This window comes from Thunnus thynnus, chromosome 5 (genome assembly GCF_963924715.1).
Source record: "Thunnus thynnus chromosome 5, fThuThy2.1, whole genome shotgun sequence".
Taxonomy (NCBI): Eukaryota; Metazoa; Chordata; class Actinopteri; order Scombriformes; family Scombridae; genus Thunnus; species Thunnus thynnus.
Window position 1 is genome coordinate 1270256 of NC_089521.1, and position 27957 is coordinate 1298212.

A 27957-nucleotide genomic window follows, 5' to 3' on the forward strand; every position below is an offset into this window, starting at 1 on the left:
TACAAAATTGTGAATTATTACAAAGTTGTGATACATTACAATGAAATCCATGAAGTGTTGTCTTTGCTAATTAGATTCCTTTTCAGATGTTTTTTGAATAATGATAATGTAGATGGTGACTGTAATGATGGAAGTAGATTGTTCCAAAGAGATGGCCCTCTGTATTTCAATGTATATTGATTAAGGGAAGTCCCACAATACGGAAGATGAAAGTCAATGTCTGAGGAAGACTGAAATTCTGAAAAGCACTAGGCAAGTCATGAGCTAAGTGGACATATTTATACATGAATACACAAGTCTGGTATATGTTCACACTGAAAACTGATATTTTGTTCTGAAGAGAGGAGCAGATGTGTCGCAACTTTTTGCAAAGCTAATCATTCTCAAAAATTTCTTTTGGATTAGGAAAATTTTACTGAGATAAGTGGATGAGTTTAATAGTCAGTTTTATGGCTAGTCTATGGAGTCACATATGTAAATTTGATCATCAGCTTGATTATGATAAAAGTAAGTTGTTTGAAATAATTTCAGCTAATTGGAGTGTGAGGAGGTTCAATAAAGGAGGTCTAAAGAGTAACCCTTTGGGAGTGAATGCCACTTCTTTCCTTTTTTTCAAAATTTTCTATAAATCTTTATTCAACTTTCTGTTGAAAACAATTGCCCTCTGTATTTACAAAAAGGTTGAATAGCTGAATAATACATAGGGAAGCTGAGTCTGGAGGCTTTGGTGAAGAACATGTTTTTCTAGTTAAGTTCTAGGTTTGAATGTTACCTCTGTGACTCAAAGAGCAGAGTTTTTTTGTTTTACACATGCTCGGGTTCCATTTAATTTCTGATACATATAACATTTGCCAATAGCCAAATCTATCTATCTAGTGATACATTTTTTTAAAAGAGAGGCTTAATAACTGATATTTTCAAGACCTTTGGAACATTACCTGACACCTGTAGGTTGGTCTCCTGGCAGTTACAACAGTTTTGAATGACTAGGTTGGCACAACATCAAGACAGCAGGTTAAAGGTCCAAAAATTGCCAAATCCAACAGACGGGGCATAGGATGCTTAATGAGGCCCAGTGGAAAAGGCTAGCATGTCATTGCCCTCATTTCCTTGTTTGACAATGTGTCTGAGGTGCTCTGGAATGCTACTATGGCCAGATTAGTTGACATATGTCATCCAAAGTGTTTGCCTCTTGCCCCTTTGGTCTGATCACCACAACTCAATGTTTTTGGGGGTTTAACATGTAGTCTGACAAGTCACAGCAGGACCATGATCACCTAATGACACATTTAGTCTATATAGAACACACTTTACCACAGTAAGCCATAGTGTTATACAGGGTGAATGTCAGCCCATCAAAGAGAAATGAGCAACTGGCTGCATAATTATCATATAGTATAACTGGAATAGAAAGGAATGTCAACAAGTCGTCATACCTAAAGAATAAAATTAATTGATTATCACATTCCAAAATTACCCATCCATCTATTTGTCTATGATGGATTTGTCATTAACATTGAAAACCATTCCATAGTAGCCATCCAGGATCATGATACATAGCATGACGGTCCTATGATGTTAAGTCTCAGCAATGAAAACTACTTTATTAATGTTAGAAAAAGACTGTGGTCATGGTTTAATGAACCAACTTTGACTTCTGGTTGGAGGCAGGACATGAACTCTGGCATCTGGAATTGAGGTCAAAAGCTCTGAACTCCCATTCAAACATCCAGGCCTGACAGCCTCTCTGTTGCTGTGTCAACATCACACTACTTCTTACTTTGGCACTGAATGAGTCACTGGTTGTACTAGGCTGAATGAACAAGTGTTCAGTAGTACTGTTGTTGGAGCGGCTGTGGCTCAGGAGGTAGAGCGGGTCGTCCACCAATCGGAAGATCGGTGGTTCGATTTCCGGCTCCTCCAGTCCGCATGTCGATGTGTCCTTGGGCAAGATACTTAACCCCAAATTGCTCCTGATGTCTGTTTCATCAGTGTGTGAATGTGTGTGAATGATTATATTTACTCTGATGGGCAGGTTGGGACCTTGCATGGTAGCCCCTGTACCCATTCAGCGTATGAATGTGTGTGAATGGGTGAATGTGATTTGTAGTGTAAAAAGCACTTTGAGTGGTCGGAAGACTAGAAAGGCGCTGTACAAGTACAGTCCATTTACCATTTTACCATTTGTTGTTGAGAGGACAGTCTGCATTTAGCAGGGTAATATTGCTGTAATGGGGATAAGCAACTGGGACTAAATAATTTTGTTGTTTATATTTTTCACAAAAAAACACAATTGAGTGTGTTTTCTAATGAGAATACAGAAAAGACCTTGATGTGATCTCGTGATCTTGAACATTAACTGGTGTCACACTTAGTTATTGCAAGTTAGATGATATTTCCAGTGAGGTTTGACATTTGGCTTATTTTTTACATTTGCTATCCCTATGGTGCAGTGCTGTAGTTTATGAAGTACAGTATATATATATATACCCACACCATAAGTGAACTTATTTGCCAGTGTGCATGAACATGCTTTAAATAAAGAAACTATATGGAACTGTTAGGTGACATACACATATTGGTTTAAAAGGAAATAATATTTCTAATAACCAAATATACTGTAGATGCCAATATGTAGTTTGTCACACCAAGCTTTAAAACCCTCAGTGTTACACCACATTACTTTTTAAAAGGAATGTTAACTATCTCCTCAATAAAGGCTATTTAAATATACAAGTACTAGGATTAAAAAGGTAAAATCACATACCTATTAACATTGGAAAAAATGATGAAAGTCATGTGAAAAGAATGTTTCTGTTCAATGCTACATTATTAAGCTCTCAGTTGTATTTTAATGTTGTAGGTGGCATAGCTTCTCAATTGACAGCTAGTGATGGACCCTTTAAAGGGGAACAAGTTCATATGAAAAAGACACAGTTTGCCTTCACTACTGAACCATGAATCCTGAATAATGAAGATCAGCACATTCTCTAAAGTTCAGTAACATATTAGTTGAATTCTGCAAGTTCACAATATTTAATGTGATCAATGTATGTTTTACTCTTCAACAGCATTCAGATAAATGTATAAATGTAAACACAATATTTTCCTCTGAAATGTATGTCATGAAGAGTAGCAGGAGATGGACCCAAAAGCAGGAGCTGAAGAAAACCTCCTTTATTAAAGACTCGTGCAGGCCAAAAATAAAGCTGGCAGGTCAAAGCAAAAACTGAACAACACAGACCTGAGCAGAACAAACTAAACAATATATAACAAAACCAAGGATCCAACAAAAACTGAACTGAAAACCAGGACTAAACATAGACAGAACTAATGAGGGAATAGGGAACAGGTGACTCAACAGAGGACTGGCAAGGAGCTGATTGGCTACGGAAAACTCTGGGAACAGGGCAGGTGTTTCTTACTGACAGACAGACTCTTCCTGACTTTAATTTGATCCGTAATAACAGTTAAACACATTTATATTTTAAATCATTTATTGTCACTTCCATTCAGTCACATGTGAGCCTGCATATTCCTGAGCATGGGGTTTGATATGAGTTTCATAATTTCCATTTTCCCTGACACATTTAGCCAAATACATATTTTCCAGTGTTCAGAAGACACCCTGATCATATTCTGGGTTACTGAATAATGACTTTTTTGAGCCTTATTTGAACTGATGTAGTTTTGTTTGTGTTTTAGCCACATGCTAAACAAGCACATTTCCAGAACCTAGAAGATGTCACTTGTCAAATGAAGCCTAATACATGCATCGTGGCCTTACAGTTCTTCTGTTATAAGCTTTTTGTGCCGAATAGGCAAAAATTCTATAAATAGGGTAGATGTTAAGGGGTTAAAGGCAATACTTACATGTGTGGTCAGCGTTGGATACTGCAGGAAAGCTGTTACACTGAGAGACACTCTATTATGGAACACCAAAATGACATAAGCATAAATAAATAGAAAAAATCATAAATAAATGATTAAATACATAAATAAAAAATAAATAGATTTTGGTAATGAAACAGGACATAATTAAATGAATATCTTGGATTTCTTTTCTACATTTCCACAAATAATCTTTTATTCAGGCTTTTTATGTATTTCTACATTTATTTATTTATTTCTGTATTTCTACCTTTCTTCATTTATTTATTTCTGTATTTCTGTGTCTGTGTGTTAATAAGGTTGGCGGTCCTAAACTGAGTCTAAAGCCAGATTGATTCCAGAGCAGTGATGGTTTTGGCTCTACTACTTGACCTCATCTTGACTGCGGCCCTCAAAGCTCTGTCTGAAGTGGCAGATGAGTCGAGTGCTCACAGCAGTTTCTGAAGGACACTAATATACGTCTACATTTGTGATTCACTACCAGCATTTTTAAACCAGCATGGAGCTGCTGTTGACTGTTCTTACAGATACTGAGTGTCTTCTTTGCTTTTTGTTTAGTAAGTTTATCATTGTCATCAGTTAACCTGTTTTAGCTAGCTAGATAACCATTGTTTATAAATTAGATTTTGAGTTGGCAAGAACATACTCAATAAGTATAACCACAAAATCGTATTTCAATAAATATTAAAATGATCAGTCAGCCATAGTTCTTGAAAAGCTTTGTAATTAACATATAAACTAGACAGTTAAAGGACAGACAGTGATGAAGCATCTGTTCAGCATTAAGAACAATCATTTTCTGAACTTAAGTTACGTTTATTGTGAAGTGACAATGATAATCATACAGAACAAAGGAGGAAAGTTAGTTATCTTTTGTATTTCAGTGTTCACATATACTTACATTGAGCTCAAACTTATCTATATACATTTAATTCACTCGTGTGATTGTATTGTATTAACAGAAGCAGCTTGTGCCACGCTACAGTGCAGAAGATGAAGACACCTCAAGCTTTGACAGTGGACCTTCTACTGTTCATGTCCACTCTGCCATAGTCTTTGAAAGAAATGTAGCGAAGGACAAAAGTTTGAACATCCACAGAAATCATAGACATTTATATTTTATGAATGTACTTGTCACCTGAGCAGACCTCGCAGTGGTTCCTCTCTTCTTCTTCTCAGTGTTAATGTGAAAAGTTAACCCCATATTACACAGATATCTAATAGTTTGAATGTAATGTACAGTAACAACATTAAAGCCAATGTAATACAAGGCTAGTAGACTTGTCATTATGGATTATTATTACATTTTTCGTTGACACAAACAACACAAACAGCATTAGACAATTTTCATAAATATAAAGAAAAAACACTACATCCAAATTGTATAAAATAAAACAAAAGGAGCATGTGAAGGATTACACTAATATCCAGTAGCCACAGCCCAAACCCTGGATGCTTCTGTCTGAAACTACTGAACAAGCTGATGCTCCCATCAACACTCAAACACAGGGTGCCATCATGCTGTCTCTCCTGGCTGGGAGACTGAGAGGATGATATTCATCTAAGGAACGGTTGCTGGATGTCCTGCAGGCAGCTGCTGCTTCAGTCCTGCATCAGACGTCGCTCTCTTCATGCATCCCTTACATTCCTGTTGTAGTCTTCATCACCCACTGTGATGCAGCCCTACCCTTCATTGCAGGGTGTGGGGCTGTTGATGGGCAGAAGTATAACACAAGATGTTCCAAAATTTAAATATGACATATTTCATGTAGACAGGGTAGTAACTGTTCATGAGTAAATATATTCTAAACTATCCCTCATTAAGCAGGAGTGGGTCTCAAATATTGTTTAGTTATATCACTGGTTATCAATAGTAAGTGTCAAATTGCAGTCAAACTTTTAAGAACTTTTTTATTTTTTAGGAAGCTATACTAATCTTACCTTGCAAGACAGCTGGATTCTCAAGATCATGACATCACAAGATCACATAGGAATCCATCTTGTCAGGCTTCCAGTTACAGCTTGTGTACAAACCACTGATGGTTGGGACCAATCAGCGTCCTATGAGGATTCTCGCATGATCTCATGATGTTGTGGATCCAGGTGCCTTGCAAGGTAAGACGGCGATAGATGGTGACAGATGGTTTAATTCTATCATATATATCATATTCTATATCATTTACTTGCCAAGTATATTTTGAAAGTGCCTGCCCTTTTCCAAATAGTTTCCAAGGACAACTTCTCAGTATGACAAACTGTCTGGCATGTCATGTTAATACTAATCTGGTGGATTGTATAACATTGATGGATGTGCACTGAGAGTAAACTGCTGGACATAAAAAATGTAAAAGATTACTGTGAGACAAAAAGGCAGACGTGTATGAGTTACCAACAAGCAGTTACTATCTAGCGAACTGATAGCTGATTGCTAAATAAAGCAACAAAGATTAGCTAATGCTAAATCTTAGCCAGTTAGCTTGAATGTGTTACAGATTCAGAATAAAGCTCTGGTCCAAACTGGTGCAACACATTTATTCACAGGGTTACCTGTGCAAGACATATTTAAAACAGTTGTCAGCATGTTAGGCCTATTCATATCATTGTGGTGTTAGCTCAGCTTGCATCTGCTCTTCTATCTCTGAACTGTGAACTTCACTGTAATAGTTTCAGCTTACAGTCCTGCTCATGGGCGCCTGGTTATGTTTTAAAATGGGGGAGCAAACTTGGAAAGATACATTGTTGGAGGGGTCTGGGGGTCCTCCCTCAGAAAAATAAATTGTAATTTAAAACAGATTTCCTGCATTTCTACACCACCTAACCTCTTGGATTAAGTCAAGAAACAGCCAACTGCTCTAGTCTACATTAGTTAGACTGAAGGTGCTATGAAAACCCGGAAGGCATCATGAACAGTATAATAACAATTGGGTGGATCAGGACAGGAAATGATTGTCAGAAGAATGGCTACTTCATATTTTTATAAAAACATTATGTATGTATGTATGTATGTATAAATGTTAGTAGGTTGCAGACTACTAGGCCGTCTTCAAATATAAACAAGGACAAACAATTTATATAAATTAAATAGTCTTACAACACATCACAAAATGATTTTGATCATTTTTACAGTACTACGTTACAGTGGGACAGGGCGCTGACGCTGTTGTGTTAGCTGTATTCAGACCAAATCAGGCGGTGTGGCTTACAGCTGAAGGGTTGAGCGGAGGTGTGTGGGGGTGTTTGTGCTTTAGAATATAACCACCGTGAAATAATCAGAAAATAACATTTTATTGATCTGATTCACTGACTTCCTCACTACCTCTCTTCATTCACTCTCTAGCTCACTCGACCACAGCTGCTCTCTTTCTCTCGCTGGTGCTCTCAGCTCTTTCTTTTTCTCTCATCTTTTTTTAAAATGAATTGGGAAGCCAACAGAAAAGTCTAACTTAACTTTTAATGTTATAAAACAAACAGAAATGTCTTCCCCACATCCTAGTAATGCGTATTTCCTCATGGCAGAGTTTATAACTCTGATCAGTCTGATCGTCACACCTCTGAATCTGGAATGCTGGCATGCTATGTAAAAGCACACATAGAGGCGGCTTTATGCTGGCTTTGTGTGCTTTTACATAGTGTAAAGAAATCAAATTAAATCTCTTTACAGCTATAATGCGAGTTCTCTGTATAAAAGAGGCTTCTCTCTCACTGCGCTGTCTGGCTACTCCATGGATGTATTATAAGAGCTGGATACCGGGCTAAAATTGGCGCCCATTCAGTCCTATAGGAATTGCTCGCCTGGTGCATACACCAAAAAAAGTTTCTAGCTTCTGGGTTTGCTTCCACGTTGTGCGGCCCACTGAATATGCACAGTAGTGTTTCCCCCGCTGACCCTGCCCGCGAGCTCCTGCTCGGCTCATAGACTTTACATTGTGATGATGTCACAGATTTTTAAATCACTTTTCTCGGCTCGAGGAACATACAACCTCCATGGATCAAAAGTTCATAATAGAAAGAGTCATAACTGATGTTGTTTGCAGTTCCAGGTGTCCTGTCAACAGTTTTACAAGCGTCTCTTTTACAATGGTGGTCTATGGGGAAAATCCTTTTTGGGCTGCAGGGGGATTTTTTGCTGCAATACCGCGAGTGGCCACTGGGCAAAATTGGCTGTAAGGCTGAGCAGCGGTGCCCTATCCAGCTCTTATTACACATCCATGGGCTACTCCGATCAATCAGTGATGGGTTGGACTGAAACAACTCAAAGGGGGGTCAAAAAATGTGTGATTTTTTATTACTTGTTTTTGTCAGTTGCTGAAAATAGTAAAATGATCATTGATATAGGCTGCTTAAATATAATCACCTCATTGCAGTGACTGTATGATGATATGCTTATTTTTAAAAAGACAAAAGTGGGATAGCAAAACTATAACTTTGCTCCCCCTAACTGAATAATGGGGATGCATTTGCTGTGCTTGCTCCATTGCTCAGGCGGTCCTGCTTTAAACTTCTTAACGGACTACACACACTTTAAACATACCGTACAAAATGCTACCAATACTACATGTGTAAGGTGCACCTGACATTTTCGACTAGATGCAGAAACAATATGGAGCACACACAATCATGAACAAATTTTCTGATCTGCATGAGTAACACTCTCTTATGTTCCAGTTACTCAGTTTAACTAATTGAAAACATATTATGCCTTTAAACTCTATTTACTGAATGACCCAGGCAAGTAACTAGCCATATTACCTTTTATATGTGCTGGCTGGGAAATGCAATAAACCAGCCCACTTTTCAACAGGCTCACAGGTTTAACTTGGCTGGTTAAATGCCTGCATCCTAACAATATTCTCACTTTTACACACTCTCAGTGAACCTCTGTGGTGGGTGTACATAAACTAAACATTTCACAGACTTTACTGACTCAAAATGGCCATCAGTGCTGTCTGTTAACACACATTAGACTGAATTACACACATCACTAATGCAAATATTATTCCCAGAATCACTAATGTCAACAGCTAGAGCAATTTGCGATTGCTTCCAGCACATACACACATCCCGGCCCCACATATACATTCAAATTCACATAGTATGCGACCCCAACCTTCCCAAGTTACTGTGTTACTGACCTGCGTTAGTCTGGAAGTGTTTTTACTAAAATGTAACCATGGTTACGGCTGTTTCTGACTGGTTTCAGCTGGTTTAACTCCTGGGTTCACTTGGCTTGACAACGTGTTATTGTGGATCCCACTGCTTTTCTTGGCAAGGCATGCCGTGCGTAGCATTCAAGCTCTAGGACTGGCCAGGTGTCCATGCTCGCGCTGCTAGTCTACTATTTCCTAACTGTATGTTCAGGGGGTGTCTGGTGTTGAATAATGGGAAATGTTAATTCTGAAGGACTACGAGTTGAGTCAAGCTTGGAAGCTGTATTGTGTAGCTTGGAAAATAGTGATTTTTGATTTTTTCTGATGACCTATTCACAGTCTCCTTTGAATACATTCTTAAGTCAGAAGGGAATTATTTCAGTAATGATGTTGATCTTTCTAATCTGGTGCCCATGTCGGCAGTAATCGGCAGGACAACATCATTTGTCTGTTTTCCAAAACCATTACAAATGCAGTACCATACAAACACATCATTGACCCACACTGCTGCACTGGATGACATGTTCCTTCGTCCCTGAAGATAGTGGTTTCCGTAGCTTTTATAGAAATGGCTCTAAAGAGTAAAAACAGCGATAGGATAGGCTTTGTCCACTGCTCTGTTAATGCCTCCAACAACCCTTCTTCCTCCAAATGAGGAAAAAATTGTCGGCATTCAAGTGAATGGGAAAGTGGTCTCAGACTTTTGGACCCTACTGTATATACATCATCTGAACTGCACCACTGCTCTGGGTCATAATTACTACTGCCGCTAGATGGCATCTGTCACTCAAATGTAACTGACATTATGACCTACTGTGTCGTATCTCTTGGGAGGACAGTCTCTTTCTTTCAGTGCCTAAAGCAAAACTGATAAATAAGATTTCACCCTCTGTAATGTAACCTAAAGATTGAGAGAAAGTGTGTTGATTAAAACAAATTTACCTCTTTCATGCTGTCTCTGTCACTATCAGTGTGTGAATGTGTATGAATGATTAGATTTCCTCTGATGGGCAGGTTGGGACCTTGCATGGTAGCCCCTGTACCATTCAGCGTATGAATGTGTGTGAATGGGTGAATGTGATTCGTCGTGTAAAAAGCACTTTGAGTGGTCGGAAGACTAGAAAGGCGCTATACAAGTACAGTCCATTTACCATTTACCATCTCTCAGTCTTGATCATTTGGCCTTTACAGTGGAGGTGGTATGCCTCTCTCCCACCTGTTTTTGTTTGTTTGTTGTCAGATATATGGGTGAATTTTGTCACTGATGGCCTCCATATTTCAAGTTTCAGTTATTTTTAAAGCAGAAATGGTCTAGGATGACATGGAGCTGTCACATCATAAAGAAACAAGAATAAAGGTTTCATTAACAGCCCTTAGAGGCTGCAGTGTTCATTAAACTCAACGGTGCAGAAAGTTAGACAGGAGAAACAACAATGAGATTTTTTCTATATTTAGAGGACTCACCAGTTAAAAATCTAACGCTTGTCTTGAGAGTGATGCTAGAAGGAAGGTCATGGAAGTTAAGTAATGCAAATTGGTAGAATTAGCAACCTGTACGAGTAGGGAAGGGTTGGGAATCACTGGGCTCGTTTATACTGAGATCCTGCCTTTGCTTTTTTACACTGAACCAAACAAAGCTGCCATGATGCGGCCCCCGTGCCTGCTTTTACATAGCATGCCGGCGTTCTGGATCCAGAGGTGTGACATGTAACACAACAGCGGCCGCTCCCTGTCCCGCTGTGCTGGCTGTCCCTTTTACACACATGTTGATCTCATACTGGTGTAGACAGATAATGGTGTAAAATTACTCCCAGTGTATAGATTTTATTTGTTTTCCATTCACCATCTACGTAAAAAGAGTGGGTCTGTGTCAACTCACAGGCCTGGGCCCGTATTTATCAAACTTCTAAGAATTGCATTTAAGAATGCTATAAAGAACCAACTTAAGTGTAAAAGTGTTCTTGGCTGTGTTTCAGCAATAAGTCACATTTAGCAAGTGCCTTACTTTTACACTTTGCTGATAGTAGCAGTAACTTTTAAGAGCAACTTTCACGTGACCATGTGATTGATCACCTGAAAGAATAGCCAATCAGAGATATGAGTGGACCATACATTTTCCATATTGCAAATCTCCAGGAAAAATTTACATGTGAAATTAACAACAATCTAATATGTTTATAATGTATAAACAAATACAACGAAATAACAGGAAATTGACTGAATTCGAAACAAAATTCTGCTGCAAGACATTCTGCTGTTGTTAGATTAGGAACGTAACAGAACAAAGTTGCTTAGACAACCCAAATTAGAAATTACATTTATATACCACCAAATTGCAACAACAAATACGTTTTGCAGGAAATGTATGAGAAAAATATATGAAATAAGAAATTAAATGCTGGCTTAATCAGACATACTCTCAACATAATGACAAGGTTAGGGGACGATCTGGTCTTGGTTTAATACAAGACCAGATCTTTCTGTCCACAATGATTTTCATCACAATGTGTTTTATTAACATTTAACTGAAACCACGGTCTTTCACTAACTGTGCTTTTGCTTCCAAAACCTAACCACGGACTAATATGTGTGAACTGCTGTGATCCTTATCTGTGGTGCCTGCATCTTGTGCAGCCATCATCCACCCCGACCACCTCGCTCCAGTTCCAATGTGTGATGTATAAATGTAGCACTATATTCATTTGAAAAAAGAAATAAATTGCCTTGATAGAAGCACTTTGGCCTTTATTGGGTAGATTTTAGCTTGTCATTATTACCTTTTGTCTTTCAGCATTTTTATCAAAAACATTTGCATCACCATGAATATCCACCCTTACACTCCTCTGCTAGTAGGATAAAAATGATCATATAAAGATACTATCAACTGTAGAAATATCACATTTCTGAGAGAGTCAAAGAATTTATTTGTTTCATGCTTATACAATATCTGCAGTGAAATGCAGACTGGCATCTTGAGGCTATGGTAACCATCTACTGTATAATTATAATAAGAGCATAAGACTAAAAGTAAGAATTGAAAATTACGTAAAGGATAAGTTAAAGGACAAACAGTCATAAATATATGTAATATAAATGTTAAAATGCTTCATCTTACAACAATGTAAACATAATGCAAACTACAGTCATGACACTCCATCTTGCAACCCAGCAGCTGTGTGAGTATTGCTCTGCTTGCAGTGTAATATTAGCAGAGTTATGGATGGAGAGTCCAGATATGTATATCACTGTCACAGCCTGTTGTCTGTAGACATCAGTGAAATAGATTAACTAGACAGCTGAAGCAACACACTGGGTCTTCCCTCATTATTGAGGAAATGGAAATGTGTGTGTTTGGTGTGCGCAGTATATGTGTGTCGAGCCAGGGGAATCCTGTCTGGGACAGAAGTGTTTGTATGATATCACTTGTGGATTAACATTCTATCCCTGATGGGAATGATGTGGCCTATTTGAGTAGTTCCATGTGTCTGAAAGTGTGTGTGTTTGATGCCATGTTGGGTTTGTGTGTGTGACCTTGTGAAGACAGTCAGTCCACTGTAAAGTTCATGAGTGCTGGAAAGTTGGAAAGGTCATGAGCTCACTGGCTGAAAGCTTGGATTAAGGATGGGTATTCTCCAGCAGTGTGTCCTTCAACTCGACCCAGACCGTCTCTACTGCTCACATGAACACACACACACACACACACACACACACACACACACACACACACACACACACACACACACACACACACACACACAGGCATTCCCTCTCATATAGCAACTGAACACAATCACTCCTGTAAGATTTAAAAACTTTATTATTTATCAAATTGTCTGACCCCAATTGTCTGGCTCCAATTAACAGACAGTCATTATGTCGCCCTCCGGTGGTAGGATTTGGTAAGATTCCGTTCAATGGAAAAGGCCTGGGATATAGAATGATTGTATATAAAACAGTCCCCCAAAATCACAGTATTTTGTAAAAAGAGTGAGTGCAATTACAGAAAGGAAAACCCCCAAACACATAACACATAAACTATATCAATCAGATTTAGATTCAGTGTGTTGTTTCATTCTAAATGAACATTACATTAGCCTGAAAGTTATGCTCATTTAAAACACATAGTACTAGGGATCAGTATGGTTGACAAAATAATCTCCACTCAAGGTCCATTTACTAGCTTTGTTGAGCTTTTAACCACGTCTCATAATCCTTTAGTGAATGACGTTGGCTCAAGTGTCACTGTGTGACAGGATAACAGGTGGTGGTATATGGGTGGAGATGGTAACTCCTGTCTCTGTTCAGAGATGGTCGTTGGTGTCAGATGTGAATGTCCTCCTTGATCTTTCTCTCAATGACCTTTGGCGTCTTCACAGTGGATGCTGTGGGCAGTTTTGGTCCGAGGGAGTAACACTGAATGTAAACATAACTCTTGTTTGTTTCCAAGAAAACTTCACAGAGCACATTTAATATTCCACAAATAGAATCTTCCATTCATGTCCAAAGCCGTGTGAATATATCATATATCAGCATTTTGTGGTAAGTGGTCAGGATTTCTCCAAAGACCTGAACTTGAAGAATAACACCCCAATAAAAAATAGATTACTCATGCCAACAGTAGTAGGGAAGAAGTCCTTTGGATATGCTAAAGAGTTCTAGTTTACAGGCTGTCTTAGCCACTCACACACACACACACACACACACACACACACACGCACTGTTACTCAGGTTTACTACTGTAACTGACACAAGGTTCATATTCTAGGCTTCACACCTGGAAAACGGCTTCTGATGTGTAATTTCAGCATTTAGAGAAGGTTCACACCTCTCTGTCCCTGTCAGAGAGGCGTGAAGGGACAAGAGGAGGTGAAGAAGAGGGTGAGGGGTTCAGATGAACCTGACACCACCAACTGAGTATAGAACATTTGGGTCAGTTGTGGAGGGAGGGGGTAGGGAGGACCAGTTTCATACACACTCATACACACAGTACAAACGTGAGCACATGTACACAGTCATTAAGCAGTCATTAGAATGTGATAGCAGCTCCCTGTTGTCACCTCTAATGAACTGGACACATGCATGCTCAAATACATACCAAACAACAACAACAACAATCTCTTACAATGGATAGATGTAAGTTTTTAATTTTTCAACACCAAAAAGCAAAAACAGTAGAATGCAAAACATGTTGAACAGTTAGGACACGCAGCAGAAAACAAACATGTCTGCTGTCAAGGTACAAGGGCTGTTGCGGTGCCATTTAGCTGTCACTGCTAACTTAAAGGACAGGTTAAAAGGAAAATGGTAAATGGACTGCATTTATATAGGGCCTTTCTAGTCTTCCAACCACTCAAAGCACTTTACACTGGATGTCAACATTCATCCATTCATACACTGATGGCAGAGGCTGCCATACAAGGTGCCAACCTGCTCATCAGGAGATCTAATCTAATACTCATTCACACACACTCACACACTGCTGGCACAGCCTCTGGGAGCAATTTTGGGTTCAGTATCTTGCCCAAGGACACTTCGACATGTGCACTGGAGGAGGATCGAACTGCTGATCTTCCGATTAGTGGACAACCCACACAACTGTGGCTCAGGATGTAGAGCAGATTGTGAACCATGACAGGTTCACGATTTTGCTTTAAGTCTGTCTTAAAACAACAGTCAGGTGTCCATATGAACAGTGAAAGAGGTTTTCCTAGATGAAATCTAGGATCTATTAAAAGATTCCCTTCAAATGTGCTTTCAGTGTAAGTGATGGGGACCAAAATCCACGTGTGTCCACACAGTCATTTTGTGCAAAAATAAAAGTTTATCTGTAGCTTATATGAGGCAGGAGTCTGTATTAGTCATATCATGTCATTAGTAGTTAATTAAAGTCCACAGGTCCAGGTGCCTATGAGGGGGACATGTGCTCAGTTTGTCAGTAATATGTCAGTAATATGTCAATCATATTGTCAGACCGGATCCCACTGCACTTTCAGTGTAAGCTAATACTTATAACTGATACTGCAGTAGATTGAAAGGAAACCAAGCAAATGTTTTATGATATGATGTACATTAGTTTGAAATATCTAGAACAATATTACTTAATGGTAGTCATAGTCAACTATCACAAGTGTAAGTAGGCTATGAAATATAAAACATGTTCTGTCATGTCTTAGGTTCTCAGAAAAAGACAAAACTTAGTGGAGAGACAGTTTCTCACATGTGTTTCATTGGTGGGACTAAATTCACTTTCAGTGTTGCATCAAATAATCAAGTTACTGTCAAGGGTTAGAATGTGAATAAATTGTTGCACACATCACTTGTAGTGCAACTGCATTCAGTCCAAACTAACTGCACAACAATGTGGAAATGTGAAATCAGTGGAAACATTGCAGAACATAATACAGATCACAATAATAATAATAATAATAATGATAATAATAATAAAGTTTATTTATCAAAACTAGCAATTACAAATGTATTATAACAAAGGTTCAGGAACAAGACCATGCCCCTCTCTCTCACTAAATTCAATCACCTATACCTCACTAATGTAATCATCCGTGCATACCTATATAAGCATGTCTAACCCCTTTCTCTCCCGTTCGTCTCAGTTCTCACGCGACCTACGACACGCTTGCATCGCAAAAGCTTACCTCCTGCCCGTGCTCCATGATTCACATTCCTCAGCAACATACTGCCCACGACTATATCCAGCAGTACCAACTCCACTTCCTCCAACTCTCGCCGGCAGCTCAAATCCTCCCTCTCTTCTGGGTTCATTGTCTGCTGCCGGGCCGACGCACGCTGCACACCAATGTCGTCACAACACCGCCTACTACAACAGACCCCAGCTGAAGGCCAGGCTGAACTCCAGATACAAATCCCGTTTCGCCGTACCGACAACAAAGCCAGGTTTTTCCTGCTCCAGATGGCCACTCACTTCCGGGTTCCCTGCCCAGTGCCACCCGTATGTCGCACGTTGATGACGTCACGACGCAGCCAACCGCTTCAGCCCTCTCGCAGGGCCAGTTCGTATCTTCCCCTGTGTCTGCTCCCTCCTTGTCTGATCTGTCTCGTGTTTTTCGTCTTTTCTCTCGTCCCCACGTCTGCAGGCTGCACAATCAACCCCCGCACATGCATCCCCTCATCCTTTCCTCTTCCCTTCCTTCAGCTGCAGCTGCCTCTATGCTTTCTGCTCCACCTGCTCCAGCAGCTCCTTCTTTTATTTTTCTTCCCTCAGCCACCTCCGGTCCAGCCGTTACCACAGCAACAGTTGCACCAAGCCACGATGCTCCCTCTGATGGACCCACTCAATTTCCTACTGTTCTATCCCTGTTCCCCTCCCTTCCCCAACATCCAAATGTTTTTTCTGTGTCTTCAGCACCCCCCCGTCACCGATCCCCTTGCTCCAGCTGTCGTTAACACAGTGCCTGCGAGCACTCTCTGGCCTCCGCCACTCCGCCCCTCCATGGCCTACAAAGCCAGGCTTTTCCAGTTCTGCACAGCCGCCAGTTCCACCACCGCTCCAACCGACCACTCGCTTGCAGGTTCCCTACCCAGCACTCCCTGCACTCGCACATTGATGATTCCATCCTGCCGCAACAGACTGCTTCAGCCCCACGTGCCTGCTCCCTACGTCTTAATTGCCTCGTGTTTTTGTTTCATCCCTGGGTCTATGAGCCGCACATCTTACCACTTCACACGCATCCCTTCATCCCTCACACCTCGACCCTCATCCCTTCATTCCTTCAACCCTGAACCCCTCATTCCCCCTCCATTTCTTCATCCCTCCATCCCTTCATCCCTCACCCCTCATCCCTTCATCCCTCACTCCTTGACATTCATCCCTTCATCCCTCACCCTCGACCTTCATCCCTTCATCCCTCGACCCTCATCCCTCCATCCCTCACCCTTCGACCCTCATCCCTCCATCCCTCACTCCTCGACCTTCATCCCTTCATCCCTCACCCTCGACCTTCATCCCTTCATCCCTCATCCTCAACCCTCATCCCTTCATCCCTCACCCCTCGACCTTCATCCCTTCATCTCTCATCCTTCGACCCTCATCCCTTCATCCCTCACTCCTCGACCCTCATCTCTTCATCCCTCATCCTTCGACCCTCAACCCTCATCCCTTCATCCCTCACCCCTCTACCCTCATCTCTTCATTCCTCACCCCTCACCCCTCGCCCCTCATCCCTCCATCCCTAACCCTTCGACCCTTGACCCTCATCCCTTCATCCCTCACTCCTCGACCCTCATCTCTTCATCCCTCACCCTTCGACCCTCAACCCTCATCCCTTCATCCCTCCCTCGATCCGTCCTTCAGGAAGCATCCTGGCTCTCCTCCATCGATATTATTTGTTTACAGCACCCCTTTTCGCTTCCTCTTGCCACAGCTACTATAGCTCCCTTGACTCGCCTGCTTCTTTTCATTCATTCAACCTTTATTTACATCTTGAGGTATAATTGAGGCCATGCCCTCATTTTCAGTGACATTGACTGACTGTATCAACTGCTTCGCCTCAGTGAACAATTTTCATTACAATCTCTTCATATCAATTAATTGCTTCAGGGAGCCTGGTTTTCCTCATCATTAGTTGATATGTAAGGAAGCCACAGAGCTCCTTCCTCTCTAACCCCCTCCGTATTGTACTGTTTTCGTTTCGTCTCATCCCTGCGTTCGCAGGCTGTACAATCATCCCATGGACATGCATTCCCTTATCCCGGCATCCTTTCCTCTTCCCTTCCTTCAGCTGCAGCTACCTCAGCGCTTTTGGCCCCACCCGCCCCCGCAGCTCTTTTCTTCTCTCTCTTCCCATAGCCACTACTGGTCCTGCCGTTACCTCAGCCACAGTCGCACTGAACCACGGTGCTCCTTCTACTGGACCCACTCCATTTCCTCCTGTTCTATCCCTGTTCCCCTCGCCTCCCCGCCCCACCCCCCGCCCTTCCCCTTCCCCAACACCCAACTGTATTTTTTCTGTGTTTTCAGCTCTGCCCGTCTTCGACACTGTGCCCACCGGCACTTTCACTCTGGCCTCCGCTGACCCTCCTTCATCCTGCCACTGAACACTGTCTACAATCATGCCATCATCTCTAACACCCATAAACATTAAATGCCCTACACTATGCGCTGGTGGACCATCCCGACCACCATGCCATCCACTTTCCCGCCCTTGGTTCAATCATGTTTTCCACCCAGTCCTCGAACCTCCTTCATCCCAACCCCTCAATCCTCCTTTATCCCACCATCACGCACGGTTTGCGATCACGCTGATATCTCATTCACCCATAAACATCACATGCCCAAAACCATGCTCCGACCGACCATCCCAACTGCCATTTTGCCCGCTTTCTTATTCTTGGTCCATCCATCGTTTCCAACTAGTCCACGTTGCTCCTGCATCCCTCCACTTGACCCTTCTTCACGCCACTCGTCAACCCTCATTCATCCCTCTGTATCCGACCTTCATCCAGCCTTTATGAACCTCCCAGCTCTCATCCTACCCCCTTATCCTCCGATGCCCCCAAGTGCTTTCCGAGACAACCGCACTACCCAATCCCACGACACCCTGCCGTGCTCAGATGCAGCAGTAGGTGGTTCACCTCCGATCAGCCACCTGAACGGTTCAGCCACTTCAGACTTCCTGGCTCACTACCAAACTCTCTGCACAGGCAACCTGTCTCCCCACATCGACAAAGTCAGTCCACCTTCCTAACCGTACTCTGGCTAATTCTTCCGCAGTGGAGCCGCTTCAACCGCTTCCAAATAAGAAATCCCAGACCACCTGTTAGAATTAAATAAAATAAATCTGAAGTTAATTTTGGGGGATGACGAAGCAGAAAGCTCATTGAGACATGTTTCGCCCACCCTGAGTCTCGACCCCCGGGTTCCTAGATGCTTCAGCCTCTTTGCAATTCCATTTGGTCCCTGGTCATCCCCATGCCATCAACCCCCTTCATCCCTCTCCTCGACTCCATCATCCCACTGTACATGACCCGGACCAACCTTCAGCTCCCATTCATCCCCTGGCAATCGACCCCCTTCATCCCTCTCCTCGACCCGCATCCAGCCACCATACACTATCCTCATCAATCCTGAACCCTCTCGACAATCCAAATTAATCTACTTTTATACCGTTCAAATGGCATGGTCTTTGTTAGTGAAAGTGCTTAAAAGGCAGACATAAAAAGAACAAAGGATGGAATTACATCCATAAACATCCCAAGGTCTTAAAAAAATGATATAGTCAAACAGTGAATTACAACCACAATTATTTAAAAAATGATTGGGCCTAAATATACAACATTTAAGTGTGACATTGCTAATAATACACAACTTATTTAGTAATTATAAAATTAATAGTTAAAACATGGTAATCCATAAATCATCATCATAAATGTAATGAAATTATTAATATATTAAAATTGTCCCGTTCCCACTTTTATATGAGAATAGCTTATATATTGGAGTTTCTATATTGGAATGTGACAGCGATTAATCTCCCCCCATCAGATTTGGCCGTGATATATGCAGCTGATTAACCAGCAGCCTGTTGAGTGTCTTGACAGCCTGTCAGTTCAGTAGTGGCACTGGTAGGGCCGCTCTGCTTCCAATACATCATGGCATGTTGTGGACAGAGATGAAACATGATGTGCACCTGGTGCAGCAGGAGAGATTTGTTTAGATCAGTTCTGCATATCTTCACACTCACTAACTTTTTATTTTTGTTATAGACGTAGTGGTGCAACAGGTATGTAGGCTGTATTTACAATCGGGCTCCAAATGGTTGTACCACTGACATGTTTACCAGCCAAATCTGCTTTTTCTGGCTTCTACTTCTGAGCAGTACAGTTTCTCTACATTTTTACCATCACCTCACTTTTTGAAATGCATGACAGCTCTCAGCACTGCCGCACTGCTCCAATAGATCTTTCCTTATATAGAGAAATGGGGGCGTGGTAGTATGCCTGTAAATTTAGAATGATTCTGATTCACTAACATACACACAGTGGTAAGAACAAAATTGGCTGGTGTGCATGTATCATGCTCCAAGTAAGAACATTGCTACGCACATATTAATGAATGAGGTCCACTGTGTCATAAGTCACCAAGTTTTTAGTCACAGACTAAGAAATTGCAAAGACTAAGGATCTTGCAGGGTCACTATTTGCAAGACTACAACTAGATTCCTTTTGAGATTACTTCCCATCATGAAGTTTATAGATTTATAAACAAAGTTTGGGAACAAAGACCACGCCTCGTACACATCCCATTTCTGCACAACAGAGTATTTAGGCACACCTTATCCATCTCTCCTCTTGTCTCAGTTTGCAAGTCCCTCCCATCCTAACCCCTTTTATTAACCATTCTCTCTCCTTTGTTTGACCACGGGAACAGGGGGCTCTATCCAGCCGATGGACTGACGAGACAGCTCTCAAGTCTCAACCTTCCCCCTTGTTCCCTCCTACCTTCCCACCATCAGCCATCATCGTCTAATCGACAAAATACCATACATCCATTGTTGACCCTTGACCCTCATCCCCTCAACCCTCCATCCCACGTTCCTTGACCCTCACCCCTCGACCCTCACCCTTCCCCACCCTATCACTTCATCCCTCCATCCCCAATCCCTTCATGAGGTTCTCCAACCCATCCGTCAACCTGATCCTCAGCAGGCGGAGAAAGCAGCAGAGTCGAGTCAGTTGAGGAAGAGCGGGCAGAGAAGTTATCCGTGTCTTCCTGAAGAAATCCCTTTTTTCCCTCTGCAGGCAGTGAGAGCGCTGGTTGCAGCAACACAGGGTGAAGTCTCGTCTCGTCTGGCGAGGGGAGAGTCTTCCAGTCGGTGGGGAAAAGCACGTGCACGGGTTACCTCCCTCAGTAAACTGGCTCATGGAGACAACAAAGCTTCCCCCAGCTCAGTCACAATGGAGTATGTGTTTTCTTGGATGCCCCCAGTTTTCAAAGGGGCGGTGATGTCAGGGCTGTGTCACCGTGACTTCCTCTGTGCTGGAGCGTCTCTGCCAATGAGAGACTGTTTGTTTAGACCATGTACGGTTTAGCTCCTAGGTGTGAACTGAACAGTGCATGTTGGGATATGTAGTCCGAAATGGGCTCCCTTTGATTCACTGGGAGCCCTTTCCTGTTATCAGGCCATGGAACTTGCATTCAGGCCTGCCTTTGTCTCATGGAGTATGAGACCCAACACTGCAGACACACAGCAGCTGACAGAAAGAGGAGTTCAAATCAAACATTAATCAGACAATCAAATATTAGCATTTTAAAAAGGGAAGCTAAAGGGCAACGAGAATGCCAAGCTTTCAAGGTCATCAGGGGTCATTAATAACACCATCAAGCACACTGTGTTTAATTAGGAAAGCAGTTTAAAAACACATACAAAGAGCAACCATTTACTGCATACTGCGGTTAGAAACTCAGTTCAGTAAGCTGATAATTAGCCTGATCAGCCACCATCAGCAATCAATACAAACACACATTATTAGGCTGTAAACCATTAATCAAACCAATAACTAACAACAGTCAATGTCAGACAACCTTATCATACATTAGCAGTTAGTTAGTGTTTCTGTGGTGGTGACAAAACGTTAAAAATATACATATTAGCAGTTTGAATTAAACTGAGGCTCCCTGCGCTCTCCAGAAAAATCCAGGAAAATAATACACCGACTCCCTTTAAGAAATATGGACACAAGATAAAAGGTGTCATATGTTGACAGTCTTCTTGTCAATTTGGAATCAATATAATCCATAAAGATAAACTGTATCTGCATACAAACTTTGCATTTTGGATTTTGTCGCCTCAACTCGCCCCCAGCCTCCGATGGTTAGCTGCACTATTTTAATGGGAGAAGGATGATTCTGTTGGAATGAGAGGTGAACCTTTTCAAAAAATAAGATTTCTCACTATAATACATGCAGATACATGCCAACACCAACTCATAACACTGTTAATTCACCATCTATCATGTGTATGACGGTATTTGAAGAGTTTTTACAGCTGTTACTGGAACTACTAGGTTTGCTGCTTCCTGTTTGGTGCTGGGGAGAGCGCACCTATTGGTTGTTGACAATGTTCACGTCAATGACCTTCACTATTTGCATGAGCCAAGACAAAAGACTTATGATAATATTAAACATGTTTGATTTTATCGGAATGTCAAGACAAGAAAAAGACTGACTTAAGACAGCTTAGTCTGAGTTTTTTGACCACCTTACAAATAAAGATGAAACACAAGACAAAGCTTTAACCTAACTCCTAATTGAAAAACAGGAGAAAAATAGTTTACAAAAAGAAAAAGGGCTTCTCACTCCTACTGACTGTGACTGCTACCTAGTTTTTAAATATTTACAATGTACAATGATCTACACATCAGATGGTAGGAAAGTGCCTAACACACTTGACCTGCATCTTAAATCCAAATCCTACTGAAACCACTCAAATACACTCAACAAACGAGAGGCAGGAGCCGGCATCAGCTGGTGTTTAAATCATCTGCATTATCCAATCAGCCAACAGCTATCCCGTCACTTGAGCTCACTCATCACACACACAGAATGAACACACTAAAGAGGGGAAGAGAGAGAGCAGTTAATACAGGATCAGGAACAAATAAATGACCAAGGGTCATAACATGCCAGTTAAGAGGTCACTGCAGTAATCTAGTCGTGAAGAAATGAAAGCATGTATAATAGATTCAGTTTCTTTAACAAATTCTGGTGATGTTCTCGAGATTGTAGAAGCAAGTCTGAATAACTTTTCTGATATGTATTTCATAGTTGAGGCTGGAATTGAACATCACATCAAGGTTTCTGACAGAAGGCTTAAGATGAAGGCAAGTGATGACTGGATTTGTAGATGCAGATGGTCAGGGCCAATTAAAAGATTTTCAGTTTTATCGGAATTTAGTTGCAGAAAGCTTGCTGACATCCAATCTTTTATATAACGACTATAACGGAGCAGCAACACAGCTAATATGATGATAATGATAATTCCATTGTCCTAATGTATGCTGGTAAGCAACAGCGTTGGGTGGCTCAGACACCCAGTTTAGCTGCAGTTCAGCTGGACCAGTTTTGGCAGAGCAATCTGCTTCAACAGGCCCCTTTTATACTGTGGGATTTTGGGCTGGCTGAAGCAAAACTTGACAACTGTGAAAGAAATGTAACAAAATTTTGGCAGTCAATCCAAAATGATGCCCCTAGATTTCACTGTGAGACTCGTCCACCAATGACCAGTATGGAGTTTAAGGCAACATTCTGACAGATATTTAAGACCAAATTCTTACAGTATTCCCGGCTGCTACAACCCACATTTACAAACCAACCAATCAGAATATAACATTAAATTACACAGAGTACACTGGCCAGTGTGACATTTTGTGAAAGCCAATTTCCAGTTCATCTCAGGAAAACACATGATGTATGTATCTGTACATAAAAATCTTTATGTAAGTATACGTAGAAAATTTGATTGATCTACGACTCCCATGGTGTATATTGGCAAGAAACAGCCAATCACCAATCTTAAAATTCAGTCAGGCGTGCCACAATGGTCGGCAGAAGCTAAAGATTACGGCATTGAGAAAACTGATTTTACAATCCACAGTGTAAATCACTTCAGTTTTCATTTCTGGGTCACTTTTGAGTGAATTCAGCAACTATGCAAGTGTTCTGAATTCATCATCGCCCTGATTCACACCTGTGACTGGCTTCTTCTCCATAGCAATGGCAGCTGAGGCTCAGTAGTTGAAATAACTGAAACTGGTGGTTATAATATAAACCTACAGGATCAAGCACAGTAGTTACTCATGTGAGGGTGACAGGAAACATGCAGTTGATATTCTTGGTAATGGTATTTCAATAAATTAATAATAAGCTTGGCTTGATTTCTTACTAACATCCCTAATGTTGTTAATGGTTGATACAATTTCAATTGATATACATTATATACAGTAGATATTTTTTGCTTCCAAATCAGGGCATGACAGAAGGTTTGAGAACCATTGTGGTACAGTTGGTTTAATGGCCTTCCTTGCTATAACTATTGTAGAAATGTTGGTCTCAACTTTGTCATTTTGGAAGTAGTTTGAGCAGCTCTTGAATTGTATTGTTATACTGAAAAGTGTTTTTGATTTATTCACATTTAGTTCAGTCACATGTCAGTCAAGCCTTGTAAACATATTTCATTGGTTACCGTGGCTTTGTGTGTGTCCTATAGTATAACACTCTGCAGAAATCACTGAATACCTGTGATTTTTTTTCTTGGTGTTAGAGTCTGGCAATTGCCATAAAAATGGACAAATCTCAAAAAGTTTATGTTATATCAGTACGCCTTCATTAACCCTCGCTGGCTGAATTCGACCACTGTATATAGTTTGCTCTGCAGCTGCCCAGCTGGTCTTGTCAAGGCCTTTTTATAGAGGCAGCTTTCTCAACACCACGGCACAAATGTTTTCTGGAGCGCTTTATCCTGGAGGGATAGGATTACACATGCACAGGCACGTGCACACACTTAGACACAACAGCACACACATTTAATCACTTTTATTTATGTCCATGTGTCTAATAGTGTAACTGTGCAAATACATTGTTTTTGTATTGTACATGAACATGGGAGATTTCTTCTATAATGTGTGGTTGGATGGTATAAAAAAGAAACATACTCTGTACACATGCACATACAGCCTCCTGGCCTTGGTGGGTAATCCCGGTGAAGTTAAGTCAGGGGGAGTCTCTCTGTCGCTTCTCTCTCTCTCCTTACACACATCAGCAATGCTGTATGTGTGTGTCTGTGTTGCTGTGAGTGAGAAAACGAGTGAGGCAGATGCTTTATATGTTGTGCGTGTGAGACGGTGTACGCATGGTGGTGAGGACTCACCTCGGATTTCTTCTGTCCGCATCCCCTGATTAATGATTTCATTTGTCTGTCGGTCTGTTTAGCTGTTTACCTTCTGTCTGCTTGTATATTTGTCTGACTGACCGGCACAGAGCGAGGTCGATCAAGTATGACAGCCTCCCCGAGCTCCTCCAGCGGCTTAGAGGTCCTCCTTTCCACTCTGCAGGTAGGGATCCACAGAGCAAGCTGTGCATGTGTGTTTGATCCTGTGTGTGTGCTGGGGTTGCATGCGGTTATTTGTATTGTTCTTTTGTATTGTTTAATATACCTCATGTGTTTTCTCCACTATGATGCTGCAAAATTAACCTCATGTCTGAGCTGTATTTTAATTGTTTTTACGTTTTTATTACTAGTTATCTTCTTTATGCACTGATTGATACACTACTGAGTACATTTTGAATAACTGCAACAAAGACATTTGCAACAAAGTTTCACATTCCAAGTACAGTATCTTCACTGAAAGTTGACCTCTTGCATTATCAAAAGGGTATTGAAATACCCTGCTCAAGTAAAAGTAAGATGTTACGGTACTAGTATGCTCCAGCTCTGAATAACTGGTTTTATGTGGTCACTGTGAAAAAAGAGCCAGTGAGGCATCCTGACTGTAGACATCTCATTATGAACATGTCATACCAACCAGTTCCTCTCTAATTCATTGATGCTCTTTAAAGTCTATCTTTTCCTCCTTTTTTAAAGATTAAAAAGATTTTTTTTAATCTTCGCTTTTTTAAAGCAAAGATAGCTTTCTAAACCTTTTAAAGCCAAGATTTCTCACAGACTGACCTATACAGAAAAATGCTGTAAGCACTCTGACATATGAAATCCCTCTGATAAGACCATGACAGAATTCTTTCTAAATGTAATGCAGAGAAGGTTTTGAGATATCTGACTCTCAGAGACAGATAATTCACAAAGGAAATTCCTGTAGAGGACATTCTGCTTTCTTTTCTTTAATCTTTTTTAATAACTAAAACATGGAGGTCAGTGCAGACACCCAAGACCTCCATGAACTGACCTCATTACCTAGTGGGGATTGACCAGTGATGCTCACCATATCAACACCGTTGCTTTCAAAAACCCTCCTGAGAGACCATGGCTGACAAAATAAATAACCCTTGTGTCATTTGAACCAGAGAAAGGACCAGACAACTCCATAGTAACATGGACAGACTCCCCTTTTGGGCCTTGCTTATCTCCACAGAGGCTGCAATAAATTTGAGACGTGCGTTCCTTAGTGACTTCTCATTGGTATAGCTCCTATTTCAGCCAAGTTTTCATGAATGTGAATTAGGTGGGCTTATCATCATGGAAACCAGATAGTGTGGCTTAGCATGAGTTTCCCTTAAGAATGGTATAACTTTGATAACTGTGCAATATAAAATGACTGAATTAATAGAATCTAATTTTATCACATTTCTTACTGTGTGACAACACTGCCATCTATTGACTGCATTTATTTCTGTTGTAAACCTACAGCTGCTTCAACCTTTTTATGTACTGTAGTGTTAGAAATTTTATATTTTTGATGTTAGAGACTTGAGAATGTTTGAGAAAGATCATGTTAGATGATTGAATTATTATGAAAGCAGAGCTAATATTAAACTATGTTTTTATACAATACACTGCTACATACAATGTTATCACGATGGATTGGACCATAGTGATGTTTGATGTATGTGACTTTTGCCTGTAAGATTCAAGACTTAATTCCTTAAGAATCAGAAAATAGGAAACACAAATTTAGGCCACAGAGGAGAAATCACCATTTCAGTAACACCACATTTATTTTGAGACAAAGGAATTACATATTCATTAGCACTTGTGGTGCAAAACGATTTTCAACACGCCCAAAACTCTAGGAAGTGATTGAAGCATGCCTCAGGGGATTTTTCTCTAGGCTGGTTCCCAACTCCTGCAGTTATTTTAAGTTCCTCGTCATTTAGATGTCTCTTTTACTTTCTTTTTTTTTCTTCGAATAAAATGTACACACACTTTTTAACCGTTAACTGAAACAAGTTTCAGTTTTCTTTTGTCTTTTATATTTTTGAAATGATTAATTCCTGAATTTCCATGTGTAAGTTAGTATTTCACCTTTTGAAATTTTTGCTCAGCCTAACTCAAGACAGTGTAGCCAGATCAAATTTTATTCAACTCAACCATAAACCTCAAAAGAAGCCAACAAAAGCTTGAACTCACAGCCCATGTCGCTCCGAAACCGAGACAGTGAGGAATCTGCCATAACTTCTGTCACATGTGATGGCCTCAGAGAACTGGGACCTCAGTCTGCTGTCATTTTCTCAGTGACACGCTGCAACACAGTGTTGTCTGGGAGCTTAGCCAACAGTGAAGACTCTTCTGTGGCGTAGCTTTGAAGCAAGATCAGCTGAAATTTGCTGGTGACTCAAAACTGCAGCTCCTCACAGTGACATCCTGCAGATAACAGGCCTGGACCCAAAGTAGGCTGCGCCACCGAGCCCAAACATGGTACAACAACCTGGACCTTCTGAGGCAACAATGACAACACTCCACAAAATAGGTATAACAACATGGCTCCGGTGATAAGAGTTGATGTTGAATAAAATAAGAAACAATTTTCTTAGAGAAGTTAATTTTCCTAGTGCCCCTTTGTTCTTTTATAACTTCAAATCACATACATAGATCATCACTATCGCCAACCCAGTAACCAGTTATCTCACAATTTAAATCTTTGTATTACTTTGTTTGATTATTTTGTTTATCATGTATTCTTTAGACATTTGCTATAAATAAATGTCTTCATTCTATCAGTAAGAAGTTGTTTGTTTGTGTCCTTTGAGAGCAGAGGACAAGTGGTCAATGTATTGAAAAGAACTTATGGTTGAAGAGACTGATTGACTGATTAATTAAACAAATGTTCCCTTTAAAGAAGATGCCCCTAACCAGTAAAAATTTTAATATAAAAGTAGATATGATGCAACATAATGGTGCCCTGCATGAGGTCTATCAAACTGCTGTCTCTC

The 27957-nt window shown here is 40.9% G+C and overlaps 1 protein-coding gene across 1 annotated transcript in view; it reads left to right on the forward strand.

Annotated features, from left to right (window-relative positions):
- Nucleotides 1-27957, forward strand: part of LOC137182449 (cytosolic carboxypeptidase 4) — a 218276-nt gene that overhangs the window by 8986 nt on the left and 181333 nt on the right. The window contains exon 2 of the mRNA XM_067588662.1: nt 25051-25124. Coding sequence (XP_067444763.1) covers nt 25051-25124 — 74 coding nt within the window. The remainder of the gene's footprint in view (nt 1-25050; nt 25125-27957) is intronic.